At 36.3% G+C, this 24,221-nt stretch overlaps 1 protein-coding gene across 1 annotated transcript in view; it reads right to left on the reverse strand.

Moving 5' to 3' along the window:
• Nucleotides 1-24,221, reverse strand: part of INTS8 (integrator complex subunit 8) — a 46,791-nt gene that overhangs the window by 3,910 nt on the left and 18,660 nt on the right. Inside the window, exons 11-24 of the mRNA XM_059901738.1 lie at nucleotides 21,961-22,031; nucleotides 21,401-21,576; nucleotides 20,117-20,250; nucleotides 18,389-18,499; nucleotides 16,692-16,893; nucleotides 13,147-13,268; nucleotides 8,809-8,993; nucleotides 8,333-8,366; nucleotides 7,313-7,369; nucleotides 7,161-7,222; nucleotides 4,629-4,747; nucleotides 2,836-2,939; nucleotides 1,778-1,828; nucleotides 74-147 (exon numbers count right to left, since the gene is read on the reverse strand). Of these exons, the coding sequence (XP_059757721.1) occupies nucleotides 74-147; nucleotides 1,778-1,828; nucleotides 2,836-2,939; nucleotides 4,629-4,747; nucleotides 7,161-7,222; nucleotides 7,313-7,369; nucleotides 8,333-8,366; nucleotides 8,809-8,993; nucleotides 13,147-13,268; nucleotides 16,692-16,893; nucleotides 18,389-18,499; nucleotides 20,117-20,250; nucleotides 21,401-21,576; nucleotides 21,961-22,031 (1,502 nt within the window). The remainder of the gene's footprint in view (nucleotides 1-73; nucleotides 148-1,777; nucleotides 1,829-2,835; nucleotides 2,940-4,628; nucleotides 4,748-7,160; nucleotides 7,223-7,312; nucleotides 7,370-8,332; nucleotides 8,367-8,808; nucleotides 8,994-13,146; nucleotides 13,269-16,691; nucleotides 16,894-18,388; nucleotides 18,500-20,116; nucleotides 20,251-21,400; nucleotides 21,577-21,960; nucleotides 22,032-24,221) is intronic.

Here is a 24,221-nt window from a genome sequence, read left to right on the forward strand (position 1 = left end):
ACAGAACTCAGTTACTTCCTCTTTCTTAAGCAGAAAAATTTCAACTGCATTTTATTTCAAAAACCATTCATACCTGTTTTGTTCCTGCAGTGATTTAAAGGCTGTTTTGTAGTCAATCTCTCTGAGGAACTGACATAAAATTGCCACCTACATAAAAAAAAGAATTGAAAATGGTTTCATGTAACTAGTATCAACAATGACTACTGGTTTTGGAGGGGTAATTTTTAATGATTCTCATGTCAAGAGTACATTATTTAATATAAGAGGCCTTGCAGATCAGGATGAGTGGATCAGCTCATATGTATGGAATCCATCCAATTTTAATTGTAAAAAATCCTTACACAAGTGTCTGTCTGCCCAATATTTTCTTCCCCAGTGACCTAAATCATAAATTTTTAGAGCTTCACCTGAATGAGAAGCTGGCAAAAAGCCAGTTTAGAAAACTGAAGGAAATGGAAAACTGCCAAACATAAGTGTCAAACATTCAAGGACATATAGAACGTCCAATTAAACCTTTCACAGCTGGCAAGTACAGAAGCTCATTTTGGCAAAATGTAGGCCAGTCTGCTTAACATAGAAAACAGATCCATTTCAGTCAGGTATGTAGGTCATAATGCTGATCTCTTTTTTAAATATTTAAAGATTTTTAAATTGATTATTATTCACATACCATAATGTAAACCCTCTTAGAGTATAAAATTCCGTGGTTTTTAGAATATTCACAAAATTGTACAATTATCACCGCTTTTAAGTCTAAAACATTTCATTACCCGCCCCCCGCAAAAAACAAAAAACTCCATACCCATTAGTAGTCAGTCTCCATTCCTCCCCTACCTCTCCACCCCGCAGTCTCTGGCAACCACTAATCTACATTCTGACTCTATAGATTTGCCTATTCTGGACATTCCAAATGAATGAAATCATACAATACAAAGCCTTTTGTATCTGGCTTTTTTTTACTCAACATAAAACTTCCAGGATTCGTCCCTGTTGTAGCATATATCAGTACTTCACTCCTTTTTATGGCTGAATAATATTCCATTGTGTATATGTGTGTGTGTGTATATATATATATATACACACACACACACACACACACACATACATATACACACACACACACACACCAAATCTTGTTTATCTATTCATCAGCTGATGAACATTTGGGTTGTTTCCACTTTTTGGCTATTATGAATAATGCTGCTATAAACATTTCACGTACAAATTCTTCTGTGGACATATGTTTTCACTTTTCTTGGTTATATACCCAGGAGTGTAACTGCTGGGTCATATAGTAGGTAATTCAATGTTTAACTTCTTGAGCAAGCACCAAATTGTTTTCCAAAGAGGTTGCCCCATTTTATATTCCTACCAGCAACATATGAGGTTCTAATTTCTCCACATCTTCACCAATACTTGTTACTATCTTTCAGTTACAGCCTCCTTGTGAGTGTGAAGTGATATCTCATTGGGGTGCTTACATTTCCCTAATGATTAATGTACATATCTACTTTTAAATATAAGAAAACATACTTGAGAATGCTTTTTCCATTTATAAGGTTCAAAGACCAATGTCTTCTAACTCATACTTTCATTTTAGTTAAAATTCTGTAAATTATTTAAAAAAAATTTGAAGAACATGCAAATTCTTAAATACCATAAATTTAAGCAATTATGATATGGAAAATAAAAGCTACTTCCCAGTCCAATGCCTTACATTTATTATAAACTCTAATATTCATGAAAACAGACCAGCATCATAATATTATAAACTAACCTGTGTGTGGCAATTCAGCAAAGAACAGCACTTTATCATTCGTTTTATTACCTACAAAAACAAAATTCTGGTTATTTTCAAAAACTAGTTAATGTCAATTGTAACAAATGTACCACTCTGATGTGGGATGTCAATCGTGAAGTAGGTTGTACGTGTACAGGGACAGCAGGTACATGAAAACTCTATTTTTCACTCAATTTTGCTATAAATCTAAAACTGCTCCAAAAAATAGAACTTTAAGTTAAAAAAAATCTAGTTATTAAAAAATTTTAAATCTTATTTCAAAAACCATTATTGTAAATATTAAAAGATGCCATTTATTAAATTATTATATTGGTGGCCAAAACCAGAGGAAAGGGTAATGCATATTGAGAGAAAATGAACAAAATTTGAGATGTAGGAGGCAGAATCAATATGCCTTGAAGGCTGAGTAGATGTTGGTGGGAGAGTTAGTAAAGAAAAGAGGACGACACTCAGGATTTATGCTTAGTCAACTCAAAGAGCTAAACAAAGGTGACTGCTATTTCAGCGGGGTCTTCTGTTTTTGTTGTTGTTTTGGTGTGGGAAGGTCATCAGGAGGAGAGACTGGTAAAGTAAGACGCTGAATCAGGGGACTTCCCTGGTGGTCCAGTGGGTAAGACTCCACGCTCCCAATGCAGGGGGCCCGGGTTCGATCCCTGGTCAGGGAACTAGATCCCACACGCATGCTGCCAACTAAGAAAGAGTTCGCATGCCGCAACTAAGAGCCTGTATGCTGCAGCAAAGAGCCCGCAAGCCACAACTAAGACCTGGAGCAGCCAAAATAAATAAATAAATACTAAAAAAAAAAAAAAGATGCTGAATCAGTTTTGGACAGGTTGAGTTTGAGGTGTTTTTGGGAAATCAAAGCAGCAATAGCTGTGGGCACTGGAAATATGGAGAGCAATCTGGTCTAGAGCAATCAATTTGGGAGTTACCACCACATACATGGAAATGAATAAGCTCATGCAAAAAGAGGCCCAGGAAGAAGAACATTTAAAGACAGACAAGAAGAAAGCAAGCCCGCAAAAACAACCTACCTGGTCTGTATAAACATCTGGGGGCACAGCCTTATTAAAGAAATCAGAACACACAGCTCCTGCCTGGAGGTAATAGTGAAGAGCTGCCGAATACTGATTTGTTGCTTGAAGTAGAAAACAGAGATAAAGAATTACCTGCCATTAAATACACAGCTGGAAAAACAGGACCTCTTTTGTGAAGAGTCAGGTATTACTTCATGTTTGACAAAAGCAGATTCAAACCACAGACCTAGGGATAACACTTCGCCAGGCCAACAATGAGAAAAATTTGCTTTATTTTTTCAACCACTTTAAAGTAGTTGTATAATAGAGTCTTTCCTTCTAAAACTGATTAGCCAAATATTTAGCTCAGATTCCTTGTCAAACTTACTGGTACAGAATTTAGTATCTGGAGGTATTTATTTCCCAAATGACTATACTAGAAACAGACCTTATTTTTCTGAGGCAGTTTAGAATCAGAAAATCTATTCTGAATAAAGATATTAAGATCCTGATAATAAATTCTTTGCAGGGCTGGGGTAAAAATGAGCATTAAAATTGGCAAGTATTTATTTCAAAAATAATCCAGGAGAGAGTAGGATGATGTAGGTGAAGGTACAGATGAAATGAGACTGGCCATGAGTTAATTACTGTTAAAGCTGAGTGGCACCAAACTATTATCTATAAAATAAATAAGCTACAAGGATGTATTGTACAACACAAGGAATACAGCCAGTATTTTGTAGTGACTATAAATGGAATATAACCTTTAAAAACTGTGAACCACTATGTTGTAAACCTGTAACTTATGTAATATTGCACATAACTATACTTCAATTTAAAAAAATGAAAAAAATAAAAATGACTTAAGGCTGCTTGCAATAAGTCACTTAAAAAAAAAAAAAGCTGGGTGGCAGACACAGGAGATACATGGGGGTTCATTATACTATTCTCTCTACTCTTACATTGTGAACTTTCTCTTTAAAAAAATCAACTCCTAAAAAAGTGACCCAGAAATGACACCAGTCAAAACTTTAATTTGATCTGTATAGTAATAGAAATATTAGAAATTCCCTATCAAGTTGGAAAATCTATCACATACAACCGGGGGGAAAAATTAGGAATCTATTTTCAAGAACGCAAATAATTATCAAGAGTGCATGCAGCTTCCCTGGTGGCGCAGTGGTTGAGAATCTGCCTGCCAATGCAGGGGACACAGGTTCAAGCCCTGGTCTGGGAGGATCCCACATGCCGCGGAGTAACTAGCTCCGTGAGCCACAACTACTGAGCCTGTGCGTCTGGAGCCTGTGCTCCACAACAAGAGAGGCCGCTCTAGTGAGAGGCCCGCGCACCGCGATGAAGAGTGGCCCCCACTCGCCGCAACTAGAGAAAGCCCTTGCACAGAAACGAAGACCCAACACAGCCATAAATTAATTAATTAATTAATTTAAAAAAAAAAAAAGAGTGCATGGACATATTTTAGAACCTTTAAAGAGCAATTTTGTAAACTAAACTTTAACCTCTTTCCTTAAGAATGTTTTACCAACTTTTTAGATGACCATTTACTATTTTAAAAAAACACAGAAAAAAAGTAGTCAACATAAAACCAAAAGCATCTGAATCAAAGTCTCAGAAAAATGCATACATATAACAATAATAGTTACTTTCAATTTTATCTAGGAAGAAGAGTTAGAGAATGTCAAAAACAAGACTTAAGTTTAATAAAGTATTGTAATAACAAGTGTAATATATTTATTTTCACTTCTAAAACTGCTACAAAAACAAAACACAAAGCAACCATACATCTCACTTACCAAAATAAATGTCTGCCTGAATAATTAACCAGGAATGGTTGTTTGGGTTTATACTGAGGGCATACCGAACTAGCTCTTTCACTGTGATAGCCACAGCTTCAAAGTCCACGGACTGGAGGCTATATGAAAGACAATAAACATAATCTCTATTTTAAGAGTCAACTTCAAATTCCATACACACATTTATTAAAAACAAAAAGACTTAGTCAAAATGTAGGTGATCATAAATACAATGTTAAATATTACTAGGAGTAAATATTTTAAAACTATCAAAACAACTAAATCTGAGGAAGTGTGATCAGCTAACTTTTTATAAGGGGCTGAAAACAATCTGATTTTTGATTCCTTTTTTTCCCCAAAATGCCAAAGAAGGCCACTCTAAAAAGTATCTTTAAATATTCGACAATATAATGCACAAAAAAGGTCGTAGGATAAAACCCTGTCTCCACTTTTTATGCACAATTTACAGGTAACAAAATTATAAGGAGACAGACTCATAAAAATTTTCCAAATGATTTTTAAGTTCTGTTTATCTAGAGGAAGCTACAGAAAATAAGGGCTCAAACACTAACAGTACTGCTACGTGGCCTTAAATTCACCTTGTGGCTTCTTGTAAGGGTTAACTAACTCCTCTGGATTAGATGTTTCACCGAGGTGGGGCGAGCTGTGGCAAGGGTATCACTGCAGCACATTTGGAAGCAATGAAGAATCCAAAAAAGAGTACGGAAGGGGGCCAGCTGCTCTGAGCCTAGTTAAGCCTGAAAGTCCTGAGATGCAGAATTAGGAGGTAGAACTGTGAGGATAAAGCCAAGCCAGCACCCAAGAAACACGCTGACAGCCCCTACAGCGAGACCCAGCGGGGGAGAACAGGCTTTGGCTTCAGAAACACACCGAGATTCAAGTCCTGGCTCTATCATCTAAGAAGGTTGGACAAAGTACTCCTGTTGCCCTGAGGGGTTAGATTTTACCATAACTCACCACTGTTCCCAATACAGTGGGAAAGTATTGTGGTGCCATTAGTAAATACCCACCTGTTGATTTACAACTAATTTATTTACAATTATTTAAATGAGTTACACTGGTTTATGTTTCCTAGAAATTATAAAATGTTAAGTCTAAGAATTCTATCTACATATCAAACAATCAATTTTAAAATAGTAATACTTAATCCATGCCATCCTCACACTATTCTTGGAGTCAATAAAGACTCCTGCTCAAGAGAAATATCTTTTCTGGTCAAACATTTAGTCACATTTTATTTTCTCTGGGTTAATCTACATTAAAATAATTTTATCATGAAAATAATAGTTAAGCCTACTATGTGGCAGCCCTTATTCTAAACACCTAGCTTAGAAAGTTTATTATTTAATCCTCACAAGGTAGGTACTATTCTTACACCCGTTTTACAGATGAGGAAACTGGCACAGAAAGCAACTAACCCAAGGTCATATACCTGAGAAGTGGAGAGGCTGGGACTCAATCTCTGAGTCTGGCTGAGAACCTCTATGATAAACCATTCTTTTGCCCCATTTATAAACACACACCGAAAAAAATCAATCATTAGTTTACAGTCTAAACTTAGGCCAAAGAAGTAACACCAAAGAGGTATTACAACCATCAATTAAAAAGGCAAAATGACCTCTACCTGATTCTTGGATTGCTATCTAATATACCGAATTTTATGTAAAAATCTGCAGTTATTTGCTTCAGGAAGCATAGTGCTTCTGTGGGAACTAAGGCTCAGTAAGCAGAGGGAAGGGTCACTCACCCACTTTAGACTCTCCAAATCCCTGTCAGAGAGAGAACGGCTTCCAATCTCTAAGACTGAGACAGAAGCAAATTGCTCTCATTCTACTGCCTGCTTACCTACCTACTACAATCTTTTCTTCTTCAAAAATGCCACTAAAAGCAATAAAATAAGGCCTAGATCTGCCCTTCAGGCACAAAGAAGATGATTGGCCGGGAAGGGAGAAAAGGAAAAGTAACTTTTGTGAGGAAACAAATGGACTCTCTTGAATGAGAAGTTGCTATGTGTGGGAAGAGAAAAATATAAATGCTTTCTTTTCCAGAAAAGGAACCTTTTCTTCCTCCCGCCCAAATTTCCCCCATCCTCTTACTGTGATTCTCAGGCGATGAAAGTTAAGAGAGAAGATTTCTTAAATTACTTAAAGAACTTCTTAAGGCAATTAAAAAGGGTTGGGAACCTCTGACAATCACTGTTAGAAAAACCTGATAGAAAGTCATTCTTTCATTAGCCTCAATTTTCTAGTTCTACCACTGACAAGGAATCAGGACTACTGAGAGACTGTCTAGGTTCTACTTAAGGCTAGTATACCTTAGCTCTTACTTAGTTATGCCTTATCCATAATTTTTAGGAAGATTATTACTGTTAATAGAGAAACATGAAGTTGGCTATAGAGTCCTAACAAATTGCAGCCTTTTCATCAAATTATTCAAGGTTATCTATATCAGTCAGGATGGTTTCTAAATATATAAACAATTTAATAAAATGTAAGCTATAATACTTCTTACTTGGGGATGGAGGATGGCCAGATAGAAATGTGTTCAGCTGTAATATCATTCACAATGTCCTCCTTATTTAAAAAAAAAAAAAAAAAAAAAAAGCATGATTTAAAAGGAAATTTCTTCCAAAGATTTTTTAGATGAAATTATAAAATACTTACCCGAACATTGTGAAGTTTCACAAAGAGTGATAAAATAATAGTCAAAACCAACGGTTCCTATGAGAAAGAAAACACAGTATCCTTAAATATTATATATATTTTAATATTTCTCCCATCAACCTCAAGGATACCAAGTATTTTCCTTCAAAAGATTCTTATGGTTTTTAAAATTACCACCTGCTTTAGTTTACAGCACACTAAAGAGCAACTTTATTTTTAATCTCATGAAAGAAATGACAACACACAATTTACACAAAAATGACCAAATTTAGGTGTCTGTCCTCACATCTTTTGAAATTGAGTAAATAGACCTCTTTCCAACTAGTACTTTCAGCTACCTCTAGAAAAAGTTGACTTTTTATTCCTTAAAATAATATTTAAAGGATGGAATTTAAAGAGTGGAATCTATGTCCAATAAATAAATATGACGTTAATCCTATCAAGAAAAATTAAAGTTAGGCTTCACCTATCTAGCCCTATTATGAAGAATTCTTTACAGTTTAAAAAACACCTGTTCTGGGGCTTCCCTGGTGGCGCAGCGGTTGAGAGTCTGCCTGCCAATGCAGGGGACACGGGTTCGAGCCCTGGTCCGGGAAGATCCCACATGCCGCGGAGCAACTGGGCCCGTGAGCCGCAATTACTGAGCCTGCGCATCTGGAGCCTGTGCTCCGCAACGGGAGAGGCCGCGATAGTGAGAGGCCCGCGCACCGCAATGAAGAGTGGCCCCGGCTTGCCACAACTGGAGAAAGCCCTCGCACAGAAACGAAGACCCAACACAGCCATAAATAAATAAAAATAAATTAAAAAAAAAAACACCTGTTCTATTCACTAAAACATGGTAAGGTAAATGCAAAACAAACTTCTCCATTCAGACTATCCCATCCTCAAAAAAATGATCACTGAAGATAAAAAGCACATTAACAGATTACTTAAATAATCAGCATTTAAACACTCAATATTCTTTTGTCATATTCTACAGAAATCAGCAATAGTAATTAGATCAACGTTTATAAAGCTTACCCGTAATTTTTTGATAAAAGAAAGCAGTTCACTCCTACAAAAAACACAAATTGTGTATATACATTTAATATCAGAAATTAAAAATAAAAACAAGAAAGTAAATTATACGTGAAGGTTTATTCCTAACTTTCCAGTCCTGCATGTATAAAAGAGTATAATATTCTACTGTCGTACTAACCTAATAAAATGTCTTTCCTGTTTTAATCACATGAGACATCTTCAGTACTATCCAACCAAAACTGTTGATTTTGAACTCAGGTTTGATTATATTAAATGATTAATAAGTAGTTTCTTAAAGTAACATATAAACAAGGTATTTCCTAAGGTGGCCATATCAGACAAGTCCATCGGAGATCAGCACCACAGAATTCTTACATTGTCCATCTTTATGATACTCAAGGATAATGGTAGATGTTCTTACAACAGTACAAATAGTATAAATAAATAACTAAAAGAACAAACTGATAGAAACATACCGATACATTATACCTAATGTAGACTCCCTCTGCTTTATTAAACTAATTCTGCCATCATTTCCTCGTTTGTGTTGACTGGACACACTACAGATCTGAACAACAACTTCCCAAAGGTCTTTAGCAGTCCGTCTACTTTCTTTAGGGCCTGGAAGTTCTTTGCATGTAGCTGCTAAAAGCTGTCCAAGCTATAACATGAAAAACAGACAGAAAATACACAAAAGATAATCTGTAATGTCATACATGCTATTTCTATTACTGAGGAACATCTGAAGAAAGATAAATAACTGCCTACACATACGAAGCACAGGTATCTTATGCTGTGCCTTCTATTCAACCACTGAGGAATTGAGAGCTCACTGTCTACTGACAGATCTGAATCCAATCTGGGAAGGGGATTCTCTGGTTCCGCCACATTATAAACTTCCTTGTTTCTAAACAATTACAGTCTAATGAGAATAAAACTGAGACAATGCAAAGAGGTATGTGACCTATTAAGTGGGAAAAAAACTGCTAGATACACATAGTATGATCCCACCTTAAAAAAAAAAAAAAAGCCCGTAATGGAACATATACACTACAATGTTAACTGTAAAAGTCCAGAGATGAGACTAAAATAGGGGTTAAATTTCACTTACACACACAATTTTTTTTTAATTTTAATGAAAAAAACGAGGAAAAAATATGGACATTGAAGTTGGCAGAATAAAGGAACAAGATCTAGAGCAACTTTTCTCTAAGAAAAATGATAGCAACTGGGGATGGAGCTACTGCTGATGTGAGGAGGTAGAATTAAGGAAGGACAGATTACTGAAAGTGACTGACCTGAATAAAGGCAGCCTTCAGGACCAAAGGTGTAGGAAGGACCCAGAAATAAAGAATGGAAGGGCTGAAAGCAAAAGGCAGAGAAAAGACGGGCCCAAAATGTAGAGAAAGAAATAGGCTTATATGCCAAATCCAGCACGTCTTTCCCTCTATAATTTAAGCAAGAGAGGGCCCCTCTATCCTTTGTTTATAGTAATTCTTATACATCATTTCTCTTTAGAGGGTAAAGTAGCCAACGATAATTCACGTCCATCAGGAATCCCCAGTTCCCTGACTGGACCTAGAAAAGGTTCATAATGGGGTCCCACTGCTTAAAGAAAGAGGCAGGATTATGACAAAGGTGAAAACAGTGCTTTTCCCCCAAATTTCAAACATAGTAAAGTTGAAAGTACAGTTCAATAAATACCTGAACACTTGACTTAATTTACAAGAATTCTGGTGCTTCCTAAAGCTAGTGAAAATGGTGTTAAAAACCCTAGCTAGGGGGCTTCCCTGGTGGCGCAGTGGTTGAGAATCTGCCTGCCAATGCAGGGGACACGGGTTCGAGCCCTGGTCTGGGAGGATCCCACATGCCGCGGAGCGGCTGGGCCCGTGAGCCACAACTACTGAGCCTGCGCGTCTGGAGCCTGTGCTCCGCAACAAGAGAGGCCACGACAGTGAGAGGCCCGCGCACCGCGATGAAGAGTGGCCCCCGCTTGCCACAACTAGAGAAAGCCCTAGCATAGAAACGAAGACCCAACACAGCCCCCAAAATTAAATAAATAAATAAATAAATTTTTTAAAAAAGGAGGAAATTATGTTCTCTGACTCCAAAAAAAAAAAAAACCCTAGCTAGGCTATGTGAATGGAAATCAAGGGTCCCTGATCTAGGAGGACATTTCATCCTGCGTGCCTACTGCACATACTCTTCTCTAACAACTAGGATCACAATATACACAAGTTATTTACTGCAGTTCTCAATTTCATTTTCTGTTGTCAGAGATCACATGCTTGGCTGAAGGTTACTACATTAAGCAAGTAAATTCACTTAAAAGTAAGAATTTTCAGAGGTATTAGGCCCCAAGTCAGTTGAATTCCACAAACATTCTTGAGCATCTCCTATGTGCTGGGTATCAAGCAAAGCACTGAAAATATGAAAATTAACTGTCCTCAAGAAGCTCACTGCTTTACGGGGAAGACACACAGGTGAACAAATAATTTACTATACAGTATAAGTACAACAAAAGAAATATGTCCACAGTACAACAGTACAGAAGTAACAAGAACAGCAAGTTTGCGAAGAAAAGAATTATGGAAAGCTTCAAAGAAACTACACAAACAGGCAAAAGTGGGAAGAGCATCTCGGCTAAATGAACAAACAGCACACAGAAGTGCAGAAGTGCGGAAGCCTGAGAAAGCACTGTGTGTACAAGGGCCGTGAGCACTCCGGCACCACAGACAGAGCTGGCATGACAGGGAGGGAGAAGGAGAAGCTCCCACACCTTAAAAGGCTTTGCAGGCCATGGCAAAAGCCATGGTCTTTGTCTTATACCATTATGACTGTTAGCACCAACCTCTCCTCCTCCTCCCACTAGCTAGTTTCTCATAATCCACGTGCCCATAAATGCTGTACATTTTCCAATATACTACACTACCTCCCATACTGATCCAAGGGAGAGGCTGGACTGTTTTTATTATTTCAAAAGGTCATATTCAGTCACATGCTTAAGACTTTTTCCTTTCCTTTTTCCATTCCTAAGAGAATGGAAAATAAAATTGATTAAAGATCACTTAATATTTCACTACCCAGGGATAATGACTGTTAATATCCTTCCAGACTCTTCCCTAAGCATCTGTATATATATTCCACACCAAATTCAAAGTTTGAAAGCTGCTCTAAATTGTATAATTTTTAATACCTAATCCCTTACTCTAGACTTCTCAATCTGATTACTTTCTCCTCTACATTAACAAGGGAACAAGGGGCCCATTAGGGAAGGAGACACACAAAACCCTAATCCAGATGAGACGATGAGATGCCTCAGTGGCCCCTGCAGCAAGGTCACCTCATACCCTTCCTCCTCTGCGGCCAGATCAAGGGGAAGTGCAGGAAGCAGTGAGCTAACCTAGCCCAAGGTTAGGCAACCTACAACACAATACCCCGTGCCCTTCCACACTGCAGGCCCTCAAACATGCGGCCAGGCTTCCTGGTGCACAGCTCCACAGAATTCACAGCTAAGAGAAGCAAAGAGAAAAGCTACTGCACTGTCATAATACTAAGCAACGAGCTACCGTTCTAAGTGGAAATGATAATCTTGAAACGAAACGGTCGTCTCATCTGAGAGTTTACTAAAGACAAGAGACCGCTGGGCATAATCAGACAAATACCCTAGATATTAGTAACTCCTATCTCAGAAAGTTCACTAAAAAAACAGATATAATCCAATGTCTGAAATTCCAAAGAGAAGGATGACTCAAGTATGACAAATTTTTATGAACGACCATAAAGAAAACAAAAAGGAGGAAAAAAACAAAAGAAATCAGTAAGTCTTCAAAGGGTTGAAGTGAAATGAGCTCAGTTTTTTAAAGGCCATACATGAAATAAGGAGGAAGAAACAAATAACCAAAGGCAAATGTAAAAACTGGTACAGTGTTGCAAGGTTTCCAGATAACCATCCATTTAAGGGGCTGTGTACTGAAGATGAGATGATGGCAGGTAAGAACAAAAGGTAACACAAGCATTAAGAAAAGAGTAAGGAAATCTGAAGGACCAAACATATACAAAAAAGTGGTAAACCATGAATTTTTTTTTTTTTTTTTAACTACAAGACCAAAAAGGGAGAAAAGTTCACTGCTTATTCAGGGTAAACATAATATTAACACATGAAAGAAAGAATCTTAGGGAAGACCTCCTGTCTCTCTTTATTTTTGATGTTTTCTCCACCCAGAAGCATTTTCAGTCGTGCAGGATAGGTGTAATTAAGAAAGGAGAATAAACAAACAACATACCATCAATTCACTGAATGAACTGTTTCATATGGAAATAATCACTAATAACAAACATGTAGCCTAATAAGAATCAGGTATCAACTTGGAGAGTTTAATAGGCTTTGAAGAAGGGTAAGGTGCTCAAATGGAAAAATGGGTGCAGCTCACCCCTAACGGCCCCCCCAGTCCAACCCAGCTAGACCTGGGTATTCCAGAGCTGAAACCAGGGTTTGACTACATCAATCAAAGCAAGAAAAGCTGACTAACTTCTCACTAGTTTAGGATTATACCAAAATGTTGTCTATTAACGAAATAATTTTTGCTTGCATTCTTATAACTATAGGGTAGAAGAAAAAAATATTAGAGAGGGCAAACTCAAGTGCCTGAATTATCAAAAACTATACTTTTACCTACAAACCAACAAGCATCTGTCCAAACTTAGACTGAATCTTAGAAACTGGACAAGCTCCCTAAGTAGTACAGATCTAGAGAAACTGGTCCAATAATCCCAGCCTAATAACCCTTTTATTTAGATTAAACATGAATTACCTTTACATATGGATTACTCTGAAGCAGAAAGGCAGGAACCTGCAGGGTAAGGTATTCATTTTCCCTCCAGTTTAACATAAAAGCAACACACTCCTCGGCAATAACCTGACGAAGAGGAATATCTAAACAGCAAAGAAGAAAGTAGTTGGAGTTACCGTCATAACACTAAAAGAACAAAGCATGGGGCTTCCCTGGCAGCCCAATGGTTACGACGTTGTGCCATCACTGCAGAGGGTGCAGGTTTGATCCCTGGTAAGGGAACTCAGATCCTGCAAGCTGTGCAGTGCGGTGTGGCAATCAATCAATCAATAAATAACAAAGCAAACAGTTGCTCAGATTCCAGCTGAACAAATTAAAAACAATAGTTACAGATGAAAAAATAGAAAAACACTAATATTTTATACTTTTCTCTTGAAAGTTTTAAGGTTTCCCAATAACAGGTTGCCACAGTCCCCACTATTAATCAACAAAATTCTCTACTAAGAACACCTTAAGATGCCTAATACTCTACTGTGGAAGTCTAGGAGTTGGTACCCAGCCTCTACAAACTTATAATTTAAATGAGCAGAGAGGGACTTCCCTGGTGGTCCAGTGGTTAAGAATCCGCCTTCCAATGCAGGGGGCGCGGGTTCGATCCCTAGTCAGGGAACTAAGGTCTCACATGCCACGGGGGCAGCTAAGCCCACATGCCGCAACTACTACTGAGCACGCAGGCCACAACTAGAGAGCCCGTGTGCTGCAACTACAGTGCCCACGAGCTCTGGAGCTCACACGCCACAACTAGAGAGAAGCCTACGGGCTGCAACTAAGACCCAACGCAGCCAAAAATAAATAAATAAATGAGCAGAGAAGAACCACACAAACAAAACAAATATATAATGGTATGGTATAAACTTCTAGCTATTTAGAGCACAGAGATAGGTAAACCACGTTTAAAGCTGTAATAAATTCATGTTAATATGTTTTTCATTTTTTAATAATTTTTCCTGATTAAAACATGATAAATATTCTTAAGAGACCATTCACTCATTCAAAAATTACTTACTATACCTGTAACAATTTTAAATAAAAAGATATGGGGGGAAAAAAATCACTCAGAATTGTTTGACCATTATTTCCTTTGAAATAAATAATTATTAAATATACCTTAATATTAAATACATTGTGAATTTTTGTAGCTCAAAGTATATAATACTCAGGTTTTAATGTGTTTCAAGAAAAAGGAAAAGAAACCCAATGAATACTAAATAACAATGTTAAAACTTAAAATGGGGAGAGCTATTAAACTTCTTGAGTACCAATATTTTTCAGTCTTTCTAAAAAGTCTTTGCCTGTGGCTATTTGTTTATATCTCACTTTATCCCAAAAAGCAACTGGAGAGGACAAAAAAGAGGCACAGGAACACACCAAAATTAAGTAAAAATACATTATTTGCATCATCTTCTTAAAGAAGGAGTGAAGATAGAAGTAAATTTAATATCCCAGTGTACAACATGTCACTGTGCATTGTGCACCATACACTTTGCCAAAGGAAGGCCAGACAGCATTTGGCTCTAAGGCGTCCTTTATTCACTGGGCATCTCTCATTAGTGAGTCCACAATGGTTCTTAAAGAAGAATCAGCATCTAGAGAGTGGGGTTCAAACGTTTTCTTGTTCTTCCTAACAGTACATCCTTTCCTTCTCATTTCAAACACTGCTTATAACACAAACTACGGGACAAATAGATGAACATTCAGTAAGTTAGGGGAGAGAAGGAAGAATGGAGGGAGGGAGGGAGGGAGGAAAAGTGAAGTGAACTCCAAACTACTCAAAGGCCAAAAAGGTAGTACAAAGAGACTATAATAATTTGAAGGCATTTTCCAACCATTTCAAAGAGTAAAAGCACAGGCTTAAGTTGGCCTGATGAGTTCAAAACACAGTTCCGTCTCTTACTTCATGACTTTGGCCAAATTCTTTAACCTTACTTTCTTGATTTACAAAACGGGGATAATTAAATAAGAAGCTACTTCATGAAGCTGCTGCGAGGACTAAATCAGTTATGCACCTGAGCTCTCAGAAGAGTGTCTGACATGTAGTTAGCACTCAATAAATGTTAGGGTTTTTAAAATTCTTTTTGCTTTTCATTTTAGAGAACCAATCTTCAACCTTTAAAAAGAAAACACTCTGGGGAATTCCCTGGCAGTCCAATGGTTAGGACCCTGTGCTTTTACTGCCGAGGGCCCAGGTTCAATCCCTGGTAGGGGAACAAAGATCCCACAAGCCGCACAGCACGGCCCGAAAAGAAAAAGGAAAAAAAAGTTTTAGAAAACACTCTGTTGACAGTTCGTATATATTAATTAGATCAATTTTTATTGTGATACTGAAGGGCACTGATGCATTAAAACTCAAAGGTATTCTATCTACAGAGTCCTAAAAAGTTGTAATTTCTTCAAGAAATCACAATGTTACAACAAATTAATTCAAAAGACCCCAGAGGGCCAGCAGCCATTTGTTTGGGCACATTATTAGGACCTTGCTTTACACTTCAATTTTACTATTTACAGTATTAAATGTGTACAGTATGATTGAAATGCTCTAAATATTATTAAAACATGTAAAAGAAACTGCTTTAACTAAGCAAGATTATATGTAACAGATGATAATTCTTATGATAAAAAAAATTCTTATGATAAGCTCCTTTTCATAATAAGATCTTTACATTTAGAACTGGACAGTCAAAATCTGTTCCTAAAGTGACCACAAGTGACTTCCTGACCCACAGACAATCATGCTGAGGGCTGTCTATGGCAGCTATGAGGAAATAAACCTTCAACATGCAGCTTCAAGGACATTTTGAATCTTTTAACAGAATATCTTAAAATTGCAATATAGTTTTTGTAGTGTGTTGAATGCTGTCCCCTCAAAATTCATGTACACCCGAAACCTCAGAAGGTGATCTTACTTGGAAACAGGGTTTTTGCAGATGTGGTTAGTTAAAATGAGGTCATACTGAATTAGGGTAGACCCTAAATCCAATGACTGCTGCCCTTACAAGAGGAGAGGACACGGACACACGCACACACAGGAGAAGGCCACATGAAACAGGGAAAGACTGGAGTGATGCAGCTACAAGCCCAGGAACACCAAAGGCTGCTGGGAGCCACCAGAGGCTAGGGAGAAGCAAGGAAGGATCCTTCTCTAGAGCCTTTAAAGGGAGTGTAGCCCTGCAGACCCCTTGATTTCAGAAATCTCATTTCCAAAACCATGAAAAAATTCATTTCTGCAGCAATGAAGACCCAAAGCAGCCAAAAATAAATAAATAAATTTTAAATTAATTAATTAATTAATTAATTTCTGGTACTTATTTATGGCAATCCTAGGAAATTAATAATTTCCTACATTTTCCCCAATGTTTTCAAGTGAACTCCACATCTGAATTCTGTTTTAAAAGACAAATAATTTTTTCATAGATGGTAAAAAGTCCAGTAAATATTCTTTTAGAATATTCCCCACAGTTACTTGAGTACTAAATTTCTGAAATTTGGCTTTGTGAAAAAAGTCTTACCAGGAAGCCTCATTTCCAGATATCCTCGCACCCTACTAATAAGATCAGAAGGCGGTCTCTCTCCAGATTGCCCTGTTCCAGCTTCGTGTGTATGAATATCCAAAAGCAGCATCTCATTCAGCATGACCTGACGAAGTTTTGGTGAGAATTCTGTCACCAACTCCAAACAAGCAGCAAAAAGCTGTTTAGCATGGGAAAAGTCCTATAAAAAGAAACAGAATAGCCTGGATCACCTTTCCTCTGGAGTCAAAAAATACGTCTTTATAAGTACAGAACAAAGAGGAGAAGAATTAATTTAAATGGTTAACACTGGTTATCTTGGGAGATGAGGCTAGACTATCATCTTTTTATCATCTCTGCATTGTTGATTTATTCCAATAAATACTTAATTCTTTTGTAAATTTTTTTTTTTTTTTTTGGCTGCACCACACGGCATGCAGGATCTTAGTTCCTCGACCAGCAATCGAACCCGTGCCCCCCGCAGTGGAAGCACAGAGTCCTGACCACTGAACCGCCAGGGAATTACCTGTAATTTTTAAAAAACATCCAATAAACAATCAATATAATATACATGCTATATTACTAAACAAGTTTTACATAAATTATAAAATAACAAAACTAGGGGACTTCCTTGGCAGTCCAGGGGTTAAGACCCCACGCTTCCACTGCAGGGGGCACAGGTTCGATCCCTGGTCTGGGAACTAAGATCCCCCATGCCACGCAGCATGGCCAAAAAAATTTTTTTAAATAACAAAACTAAAAGTTTTATATAAATATTATATACATATATCATACAGGTATAAAATTCCATGATTAAACACCCTTCTCCACCTAAGATAGTCAGAATTAGACCTTACCCCCTTCAACAAGGTTCCACATTCTAAAATTTTGCACACGACTCTATTAGCCTATATAATTGACTAATAAATAAATCAAATCAACTATGATCCAAGCCCTTTCCTACACATCTCTTTCTAATTTTTCCAAAGAGTAGCCTTCGCTTACTCTCTCCACATTGATTCCTTCACTCGTACAATATGGCTTCTATCCCCCACATCGTGAAGAAGAAATAGCTCTTACTAAACAAAGATCTTCTAATGGCACAATCTACTCAATACCTTTCAGTTACCTTACTGGACTTAGGGGCTGCAACCCAGTAATGTCCATTCCCTTTTCTTGACATCCTCTATCCCCTTAGCTACTATGACCCCACAAGTCTGGTCTTCATACCAGACTCTTTCTCACGCCACTCTTTTTGGACCCTGTGCTGGATCCCCTAGGTTCTGAATATTCTCCCAGGGTGATCTTTGATGATTTCCAAATCTGTATTTCCATCCCAGACTACTTCACAAATAGATCCTTATGTAAAATCTACAAAAGTAATTTTAATGATTTTTGTTTTTTTCTTTAGCTTGGAATACAATCTTTACTAACTGAACCCTGAATACAAATAAGAACTATTCAAGTTCTCTAACTTTTTAAAAGAAATAGAGTAGTAGCCATATGTCCAAGACCATTTTCGTATAGTTATGAGGGTAAAAGGAAAAAGAATAAACCAAAACGTCTTTTCAAATATCCTCCTAGGCCTACAACTATGATTTTAAGATCAGGAAAACACAACTGATTCTGATTCCTGGCTTCATGCTAAATTTACAAAGCATATTCTTAACCAGACGTCAATGTATGCTTTTACTCACCTTAACAGTACTGCAGTGTAAACCTTTGGCCATTAGAATGTAAACCAAATCTCTTGTTAAATTGTCTTTGATTCCCAGGATAACACCACTATAGACAGAAGGTATTTCCCACTAGAAGAAATAAAAATCCACAAATACACACACATAAAGCCAAATCTAGATAAGAATCTTTCAGTAATAGTCAACCCCATTTAAAAAATCATTCAAAAGTCATTTTTGAAAGAGAAAGGAAAATGACAGCTGTATTGAAATGCTAATCAAAATGAACATAATCACTATAATAAGCTAGTAATAAATAATTAAATGGATTGGAACTTTCTGAAGGATAGCCTATAGAAATAAAGAAGGAAAAGAAAATTCTAGGAGTTTAATACGTATTAACTCATATGATCCTCACAACAGTATTAAGTAGGTACTATTATCTCCATTTCACAGATGAGAAAATGAAGACACACAGAAGTCAAATAACTTGCCAAAGACTATTCAGCTAGTTAAGTAGAGAGCTGGCATTCAAACTCAGGCAGTTAGTACCAGAACTCCCGCTCTTAACTATTATGCTATATACTTGCTCTCTATATAAATGAACACAAATAACAATGTCAATGCTAAGAAGCCCAACTAAGGTTCAGACCAATTTTTCATTTCACTGCACTTTTACGTTCAAACCTCACAAAATATACAGCAATTTCTTGCTGCTTTTTATTACATATTCAGCAGAGGAGGAGTATGCAGTTAAATTAGAAGCTCTACCATAGTACTTTAATTTCACCTGTATTTGTGGACTGTTTCCCTTGTATCTCAAGCTACATTCCACTGAAATGTTTAAAAAGCTATTTTCATTTGCACTTTCCACACAGGAAAACTTAAATAGACAACTTCAGAAACATTAGCTTGGCATTTTAAAAAGAATATCTAGAGCCAAAAATGTTCTAAAAAGAAGTTTTAATGAAGTGGTTCTAAACTGTAGGCTTTAGACTTCAAGAAGATATGAAGAAACTAAACCAAAAATACTCTGTAAGCACACAGCAAGTATTAGCTCCAGACTGCATAAATATTATATATACCTTACAGACATATTAACAGCTATACTGAAAATGCATGTAGGTGTTATGACAACAAATGAAATATAAACTCATTTTTTGTTGTTACTGATTTAATAGTATCTTTTTTGGATATTTCATATTTTCTCTGTCAATGGATGTTCAAAGTGCAATTACTCTCATGTGCAGGTCTTTCACGTTGTTGATGAATTGTTGACAAATAAAAGGGGTTCTTATTCCCAAAAAGGTCAGGGAACAGCTCTTCTATGAAATTACATCAGAAAATAAGGATAATTTTCTTATCTGTTCTTTTTTTTTTTTTCCTGGCTGCATTGGGTCTTCTTGCTGCACGCGCGCTTTCTCTAGTTGTGGTGAGCGGGGGCTACTCTTCGTTGCGGTGCGTGGGCTTCTCATTGCGGTGGCTTCTCTTGTTGCGGAGCACGGCACGGCATGACTCTAGGCACGCAGGCTTCAGTAGTTTTGGCACGCAGGCTCAGTAGTTGTGGCTCGCGGGCTCTAGAGCGCAGGCTCAGTAGTTGTGGCACACAGGCTTAGTTGCTCTGCGGCATGTGGGATCTTCCCGGACCAGGGATCAAACCCATGTCCCCTGAATTGGCGGGCGGATTCTTAACTACTGCACCACCAGAGAAGTCCCTTCTTATCTGTGCTTAAGAGAGGGTTTTCTTACCTTATTAGACACTGTCCAGAATTGGCGCTCTGAAGTCATACCATGTAATTCAATTAAAATCTGTCGAATCCTCCAGGGATCTACTGACAATATCAGCTGATGCTCCAACTGGCCAATGTTGACACTTGCTGAGGCTAAGAAAGGAAGGAGAGGTTTCCATTTAAATAATGATTTGATTCAAAGGTATACATAATCCTATAAATATGAGAATGGTAATTTACTGAGAGAAATTGTGCATGTTTATAAGTATTATAAATTAAAAGCATCTCTCATCTTGAAAACTGATTTATTCAACTTAATGCAAATTATTTTAACTTCACTCTCATATAGAAAGCCTAACACAATTTTTATTATGTCTTCATTTAATAAATGAATGCATTTAATAAAGATAATGAAAATAAAAACATAAAAATCAGTAACTGGTACATGGAAAGAATTATGTGGGATATATGGAAAAATTTAACTTATATAGACAGTCTCCTACTTTGGAACATACTGTGTTAAAAGCACATATAAAATGTTTTGAGCAATAAACATTAAGAATGTGTTTTCTGAAGGGGAGAATGAGGGGGTGGAGGCACTGCCTTCCCCAGAAAATGAAGAATTGATCATTAAAATCCCTCACTACAACTCGGCTTTCAGATATAGTCTTCAATAATGCATTTCCAGCATTTTATCTGTGTTAATATTATTCTTTCCCTTTACACCTGGACTGTCAAAGCAGTTTAAATCTAATGAGGGTCAAAGCAGCTAAAAGTTCGTTCAGCCAACTGAATTCTCTGTCTCCCCCATATTAAGTGTTGAAGCTTGTATTCCTTATTAATGAGCAGCACTATATTTTCTACTTATATTTATAAAATAAGAGAAAAAAATGCAAGAAAATCATCAAATAAATAAGGCAAAAATGGCAATGTTACCAAAGCTGAATGTTTAGCCAGAAGACAGGATCACGGTGATATATAGGCTGAAATGCATGCAAGCCTGTACCTTTTATTGTTCTCAACCACTCCCCTCCCATCCTCTTTTACCTTCAAGAACACAGCAGCAGAGTTACGTGGGTCTACTTCCCCAGCTAAAATCTTTTATGTAGCTAGGCCTATATCTCCATGAACCAGAGACTCAGCAGAGTCCCAAGACTTAACTGCTTAGACAGAAATATGACTACAAAAGACAGGTAAATGTCTATTAATTACCAGCATTCGTGTAATCTGAAACAAATTAAGAGGATATCCTCAAATACACTGAGGGGCAGAATGTGCCAACATTTTAGCTAGCAGAGCTAACCTGGGATATCATAAAATGAAGTTACTGGTTTAATGCACAGATTTACTCTAGGGGATCTCTTCCTCATCTGATCAACAAGTAGCTTTCGTTCTTCATCTTTCAACAATGTAATGAAAAGCTCATGTGAAGAAATCATGAAAACATACTGCAGGTCTTCCAACCCCAGACACACATTCCTAGATCAGTAAGAAATATTATAAAACAAAAAAGTGTATAATTTTAGTTTGGGGAAAACAATCATATTAACCAATTTTTATTAATAAACTGTTTAAAAAGCCACCATTCAATAACTGCACAACAATAATTTGAAACAGCTTTTAAAATTTCTTTTTGGTCCTTATTTAAAATTTGTGATTTCAATGCTACAATATACAAAAGGAGTAACCGACAGAATCCTAAGTTTTATGCGACTACATGAATCTAAACCATAACTGTTCTTAAATACCAATTATTGCCTGGTTATAAGATAGGCAGGGCAAATCCAAAACAATAAGGAATAAAATATATTTTTCTCACAGAACTAAGTTCAAAATTAAGAAAAAGAAAAGAAAGGCACTTACTTTAGAAAAGCTGCCATGTTTCCTTTCAAAGAATCTGAAGCTTTTTCTAAATTTATTGATCTTGAACATACCTAGGAATTTGAGTAATTTTTATTTGAATATGGGTACTTTAAAATAATTATACTACAGTCTGAAAAGTTTAGATTTAAAAACAACTGAATTTTCCTTTCAAACATTATCAGTCACAGATTTGGTTAAGAAATTTAAGAGATGAGACCAAAGAATATGCAGTAAAGAATAATCTATTTAGCATACGAACAAGTCCTGCCGAAATTTACAAAGTACGTTGCCAAATTAAATGGAGTGATAAATTTAAGAATCAGAAGTTCCTGTCAGAAAAGTGAGAAAAGGGTCATCTCAGATAGTTGAAAAGAATGTTCGATAATAGTTAAAGTATATAGAACCAATGGTTAAGAAGATAACCAAGGTTTAAAAACTAAACAATGAAAATAAAGAGTAACAGAAACCAGCTATGAAAATATTAGTTATCTAAAAATAATATCCTTATAATATTATTGAGTTTATTAGATTAGGCTTCCTTCCCACATATTATTTACAAGAAGTCAAAAAATATATATTATTAGTGTAAAAGCTCCCTAACCTTAAGAAATTGTCAAATATTCTCTAATATGTTGACACAAAAATTAAATTATATAATGTTTATAGCAGCATTATTCGTAAGAGCTAAAAAGTGGAAACAACCCTAAAGCCCATCAACTGATGAATGAACACTCAAACTAGACACTGAAGAGCATATCCAGTCAATGGGATACTATTCAGCTATAAAAAAGAATGAAGTATTGATACCCACTCCAACATGGATCAAATTTTTCAAGTTTTCAACATTAAATGAAAGAAGTTATTTATATGACATGTCCCGAACAGGCAAATCTACAGAGACAAAAAGTAGATTAATAGTTGCCTAGGGTTGAAGGGATTGAGGGAAAATGGGAAATGACTGCTAATGGATAAGGAGTTTTGTTGCAGATGGGCAGAGAGGAATGAAATGTTGTCAAACTGGCTGAGGTGATGGCTGCACAACTCTATGAACATACTAAAAATCACTGAACTGTACATTTTAAATGGGTGAATTGTATGGTATGCGAATTACATCCCAATGAAGCTATTAAAGGAAAAAAAGGAATAATAGTATTTTTAATTACCATGCTCAGAAACAGTATCTTAAAAGTACTTTGCTCAGATGAATAGGTCATGCTATCAGTATATAACACATCTGAGCATCTTGGAGTATGTACAATATATTTACATTCTAATAATTTTGCCCCACTGTATACATAATTAAGTTTGCTACCATATGTAAGATCTTATGATAAATAATACTTTAGTGTCCTTTCATGAGATTGTTTATTCAAATATAGAGATGCATTGTACATGTGTCGTCATGTGTTTGGGAATATGTGGTAACTCCTGATAAGCAACATAACAGAGATGTTATGTGAATTCACCTCAACTTTTTAAAAATGAAAAATATGAAATAGGTGACATCTCTACAGATGCTATATAACTGAAAAGATAACTAAAAACATTAATATTAATCAACTTAAAAATTTAGATCAAGTGGACAAATTCTTAGAAAAGAACTTCTCAAAACTAATCAAGAAAAAAGAACAGCAGATGAAATCACTGAGATTGAATCAATGCCAAAGATCTTCCCACAAAAAAAATCTCCAGGCCCAAATACATCATTGGTAAATTTTACCAAACACTGAAAAAAGCAATGAGTCCATTTTCTTTTCCAGGCAAAAAGAAATGATCCATACCTCAATTTATTTATGAGGCACACATGACCTTAGTAACAAAATCAAAGACAGGACAAGAAAGAAAAAAAACAGATGCATCAATCTCACACACGAATGTAAAAAAATCTTAAAGTATTAGCAAGCCAAATCCAGCAATATGTATTAAAAACAATCATAACATGACCTAAAACTAATACAATGTTACATGTCAATTATATCTCAGTTTAAAAAAAAGATCACAACCTAGTTGGGTTTATCCAGACAAGGTACTTCAATATAATATACTTCACTACATTAACCAATTAGAAGAGAAAAATTACGTGCTTATCATAATAGACATAGAAAAAGCATTTAATAAAATCTAAAAATAATTCATGATTTTTTTTAAAAAAAGAGCCTTCAGTGAATTAAGGATAAACAGAAACTTCCTTAATCAGATAAGGAGTAACTGTAAGAAAAACCTATGATAAACATCATTCTAAACAGTGAAAGAGTGCAAGC

Source organism: Balaenoptera ricei, chromosome 17 (genome assembly GCF_028023285.1).
Source record: "Balaenoptera ricei isolate mBalRic1 chromosome 17, mBalRic1.hap2, whole genome shotgun sequence".
Lineage (NCBI taxonomy): Eukaryota > Metazoa > Chordata > Mammalia > Artiodactyla > Balaenopteridae > Balaenoptera > Balaenoptera ricei.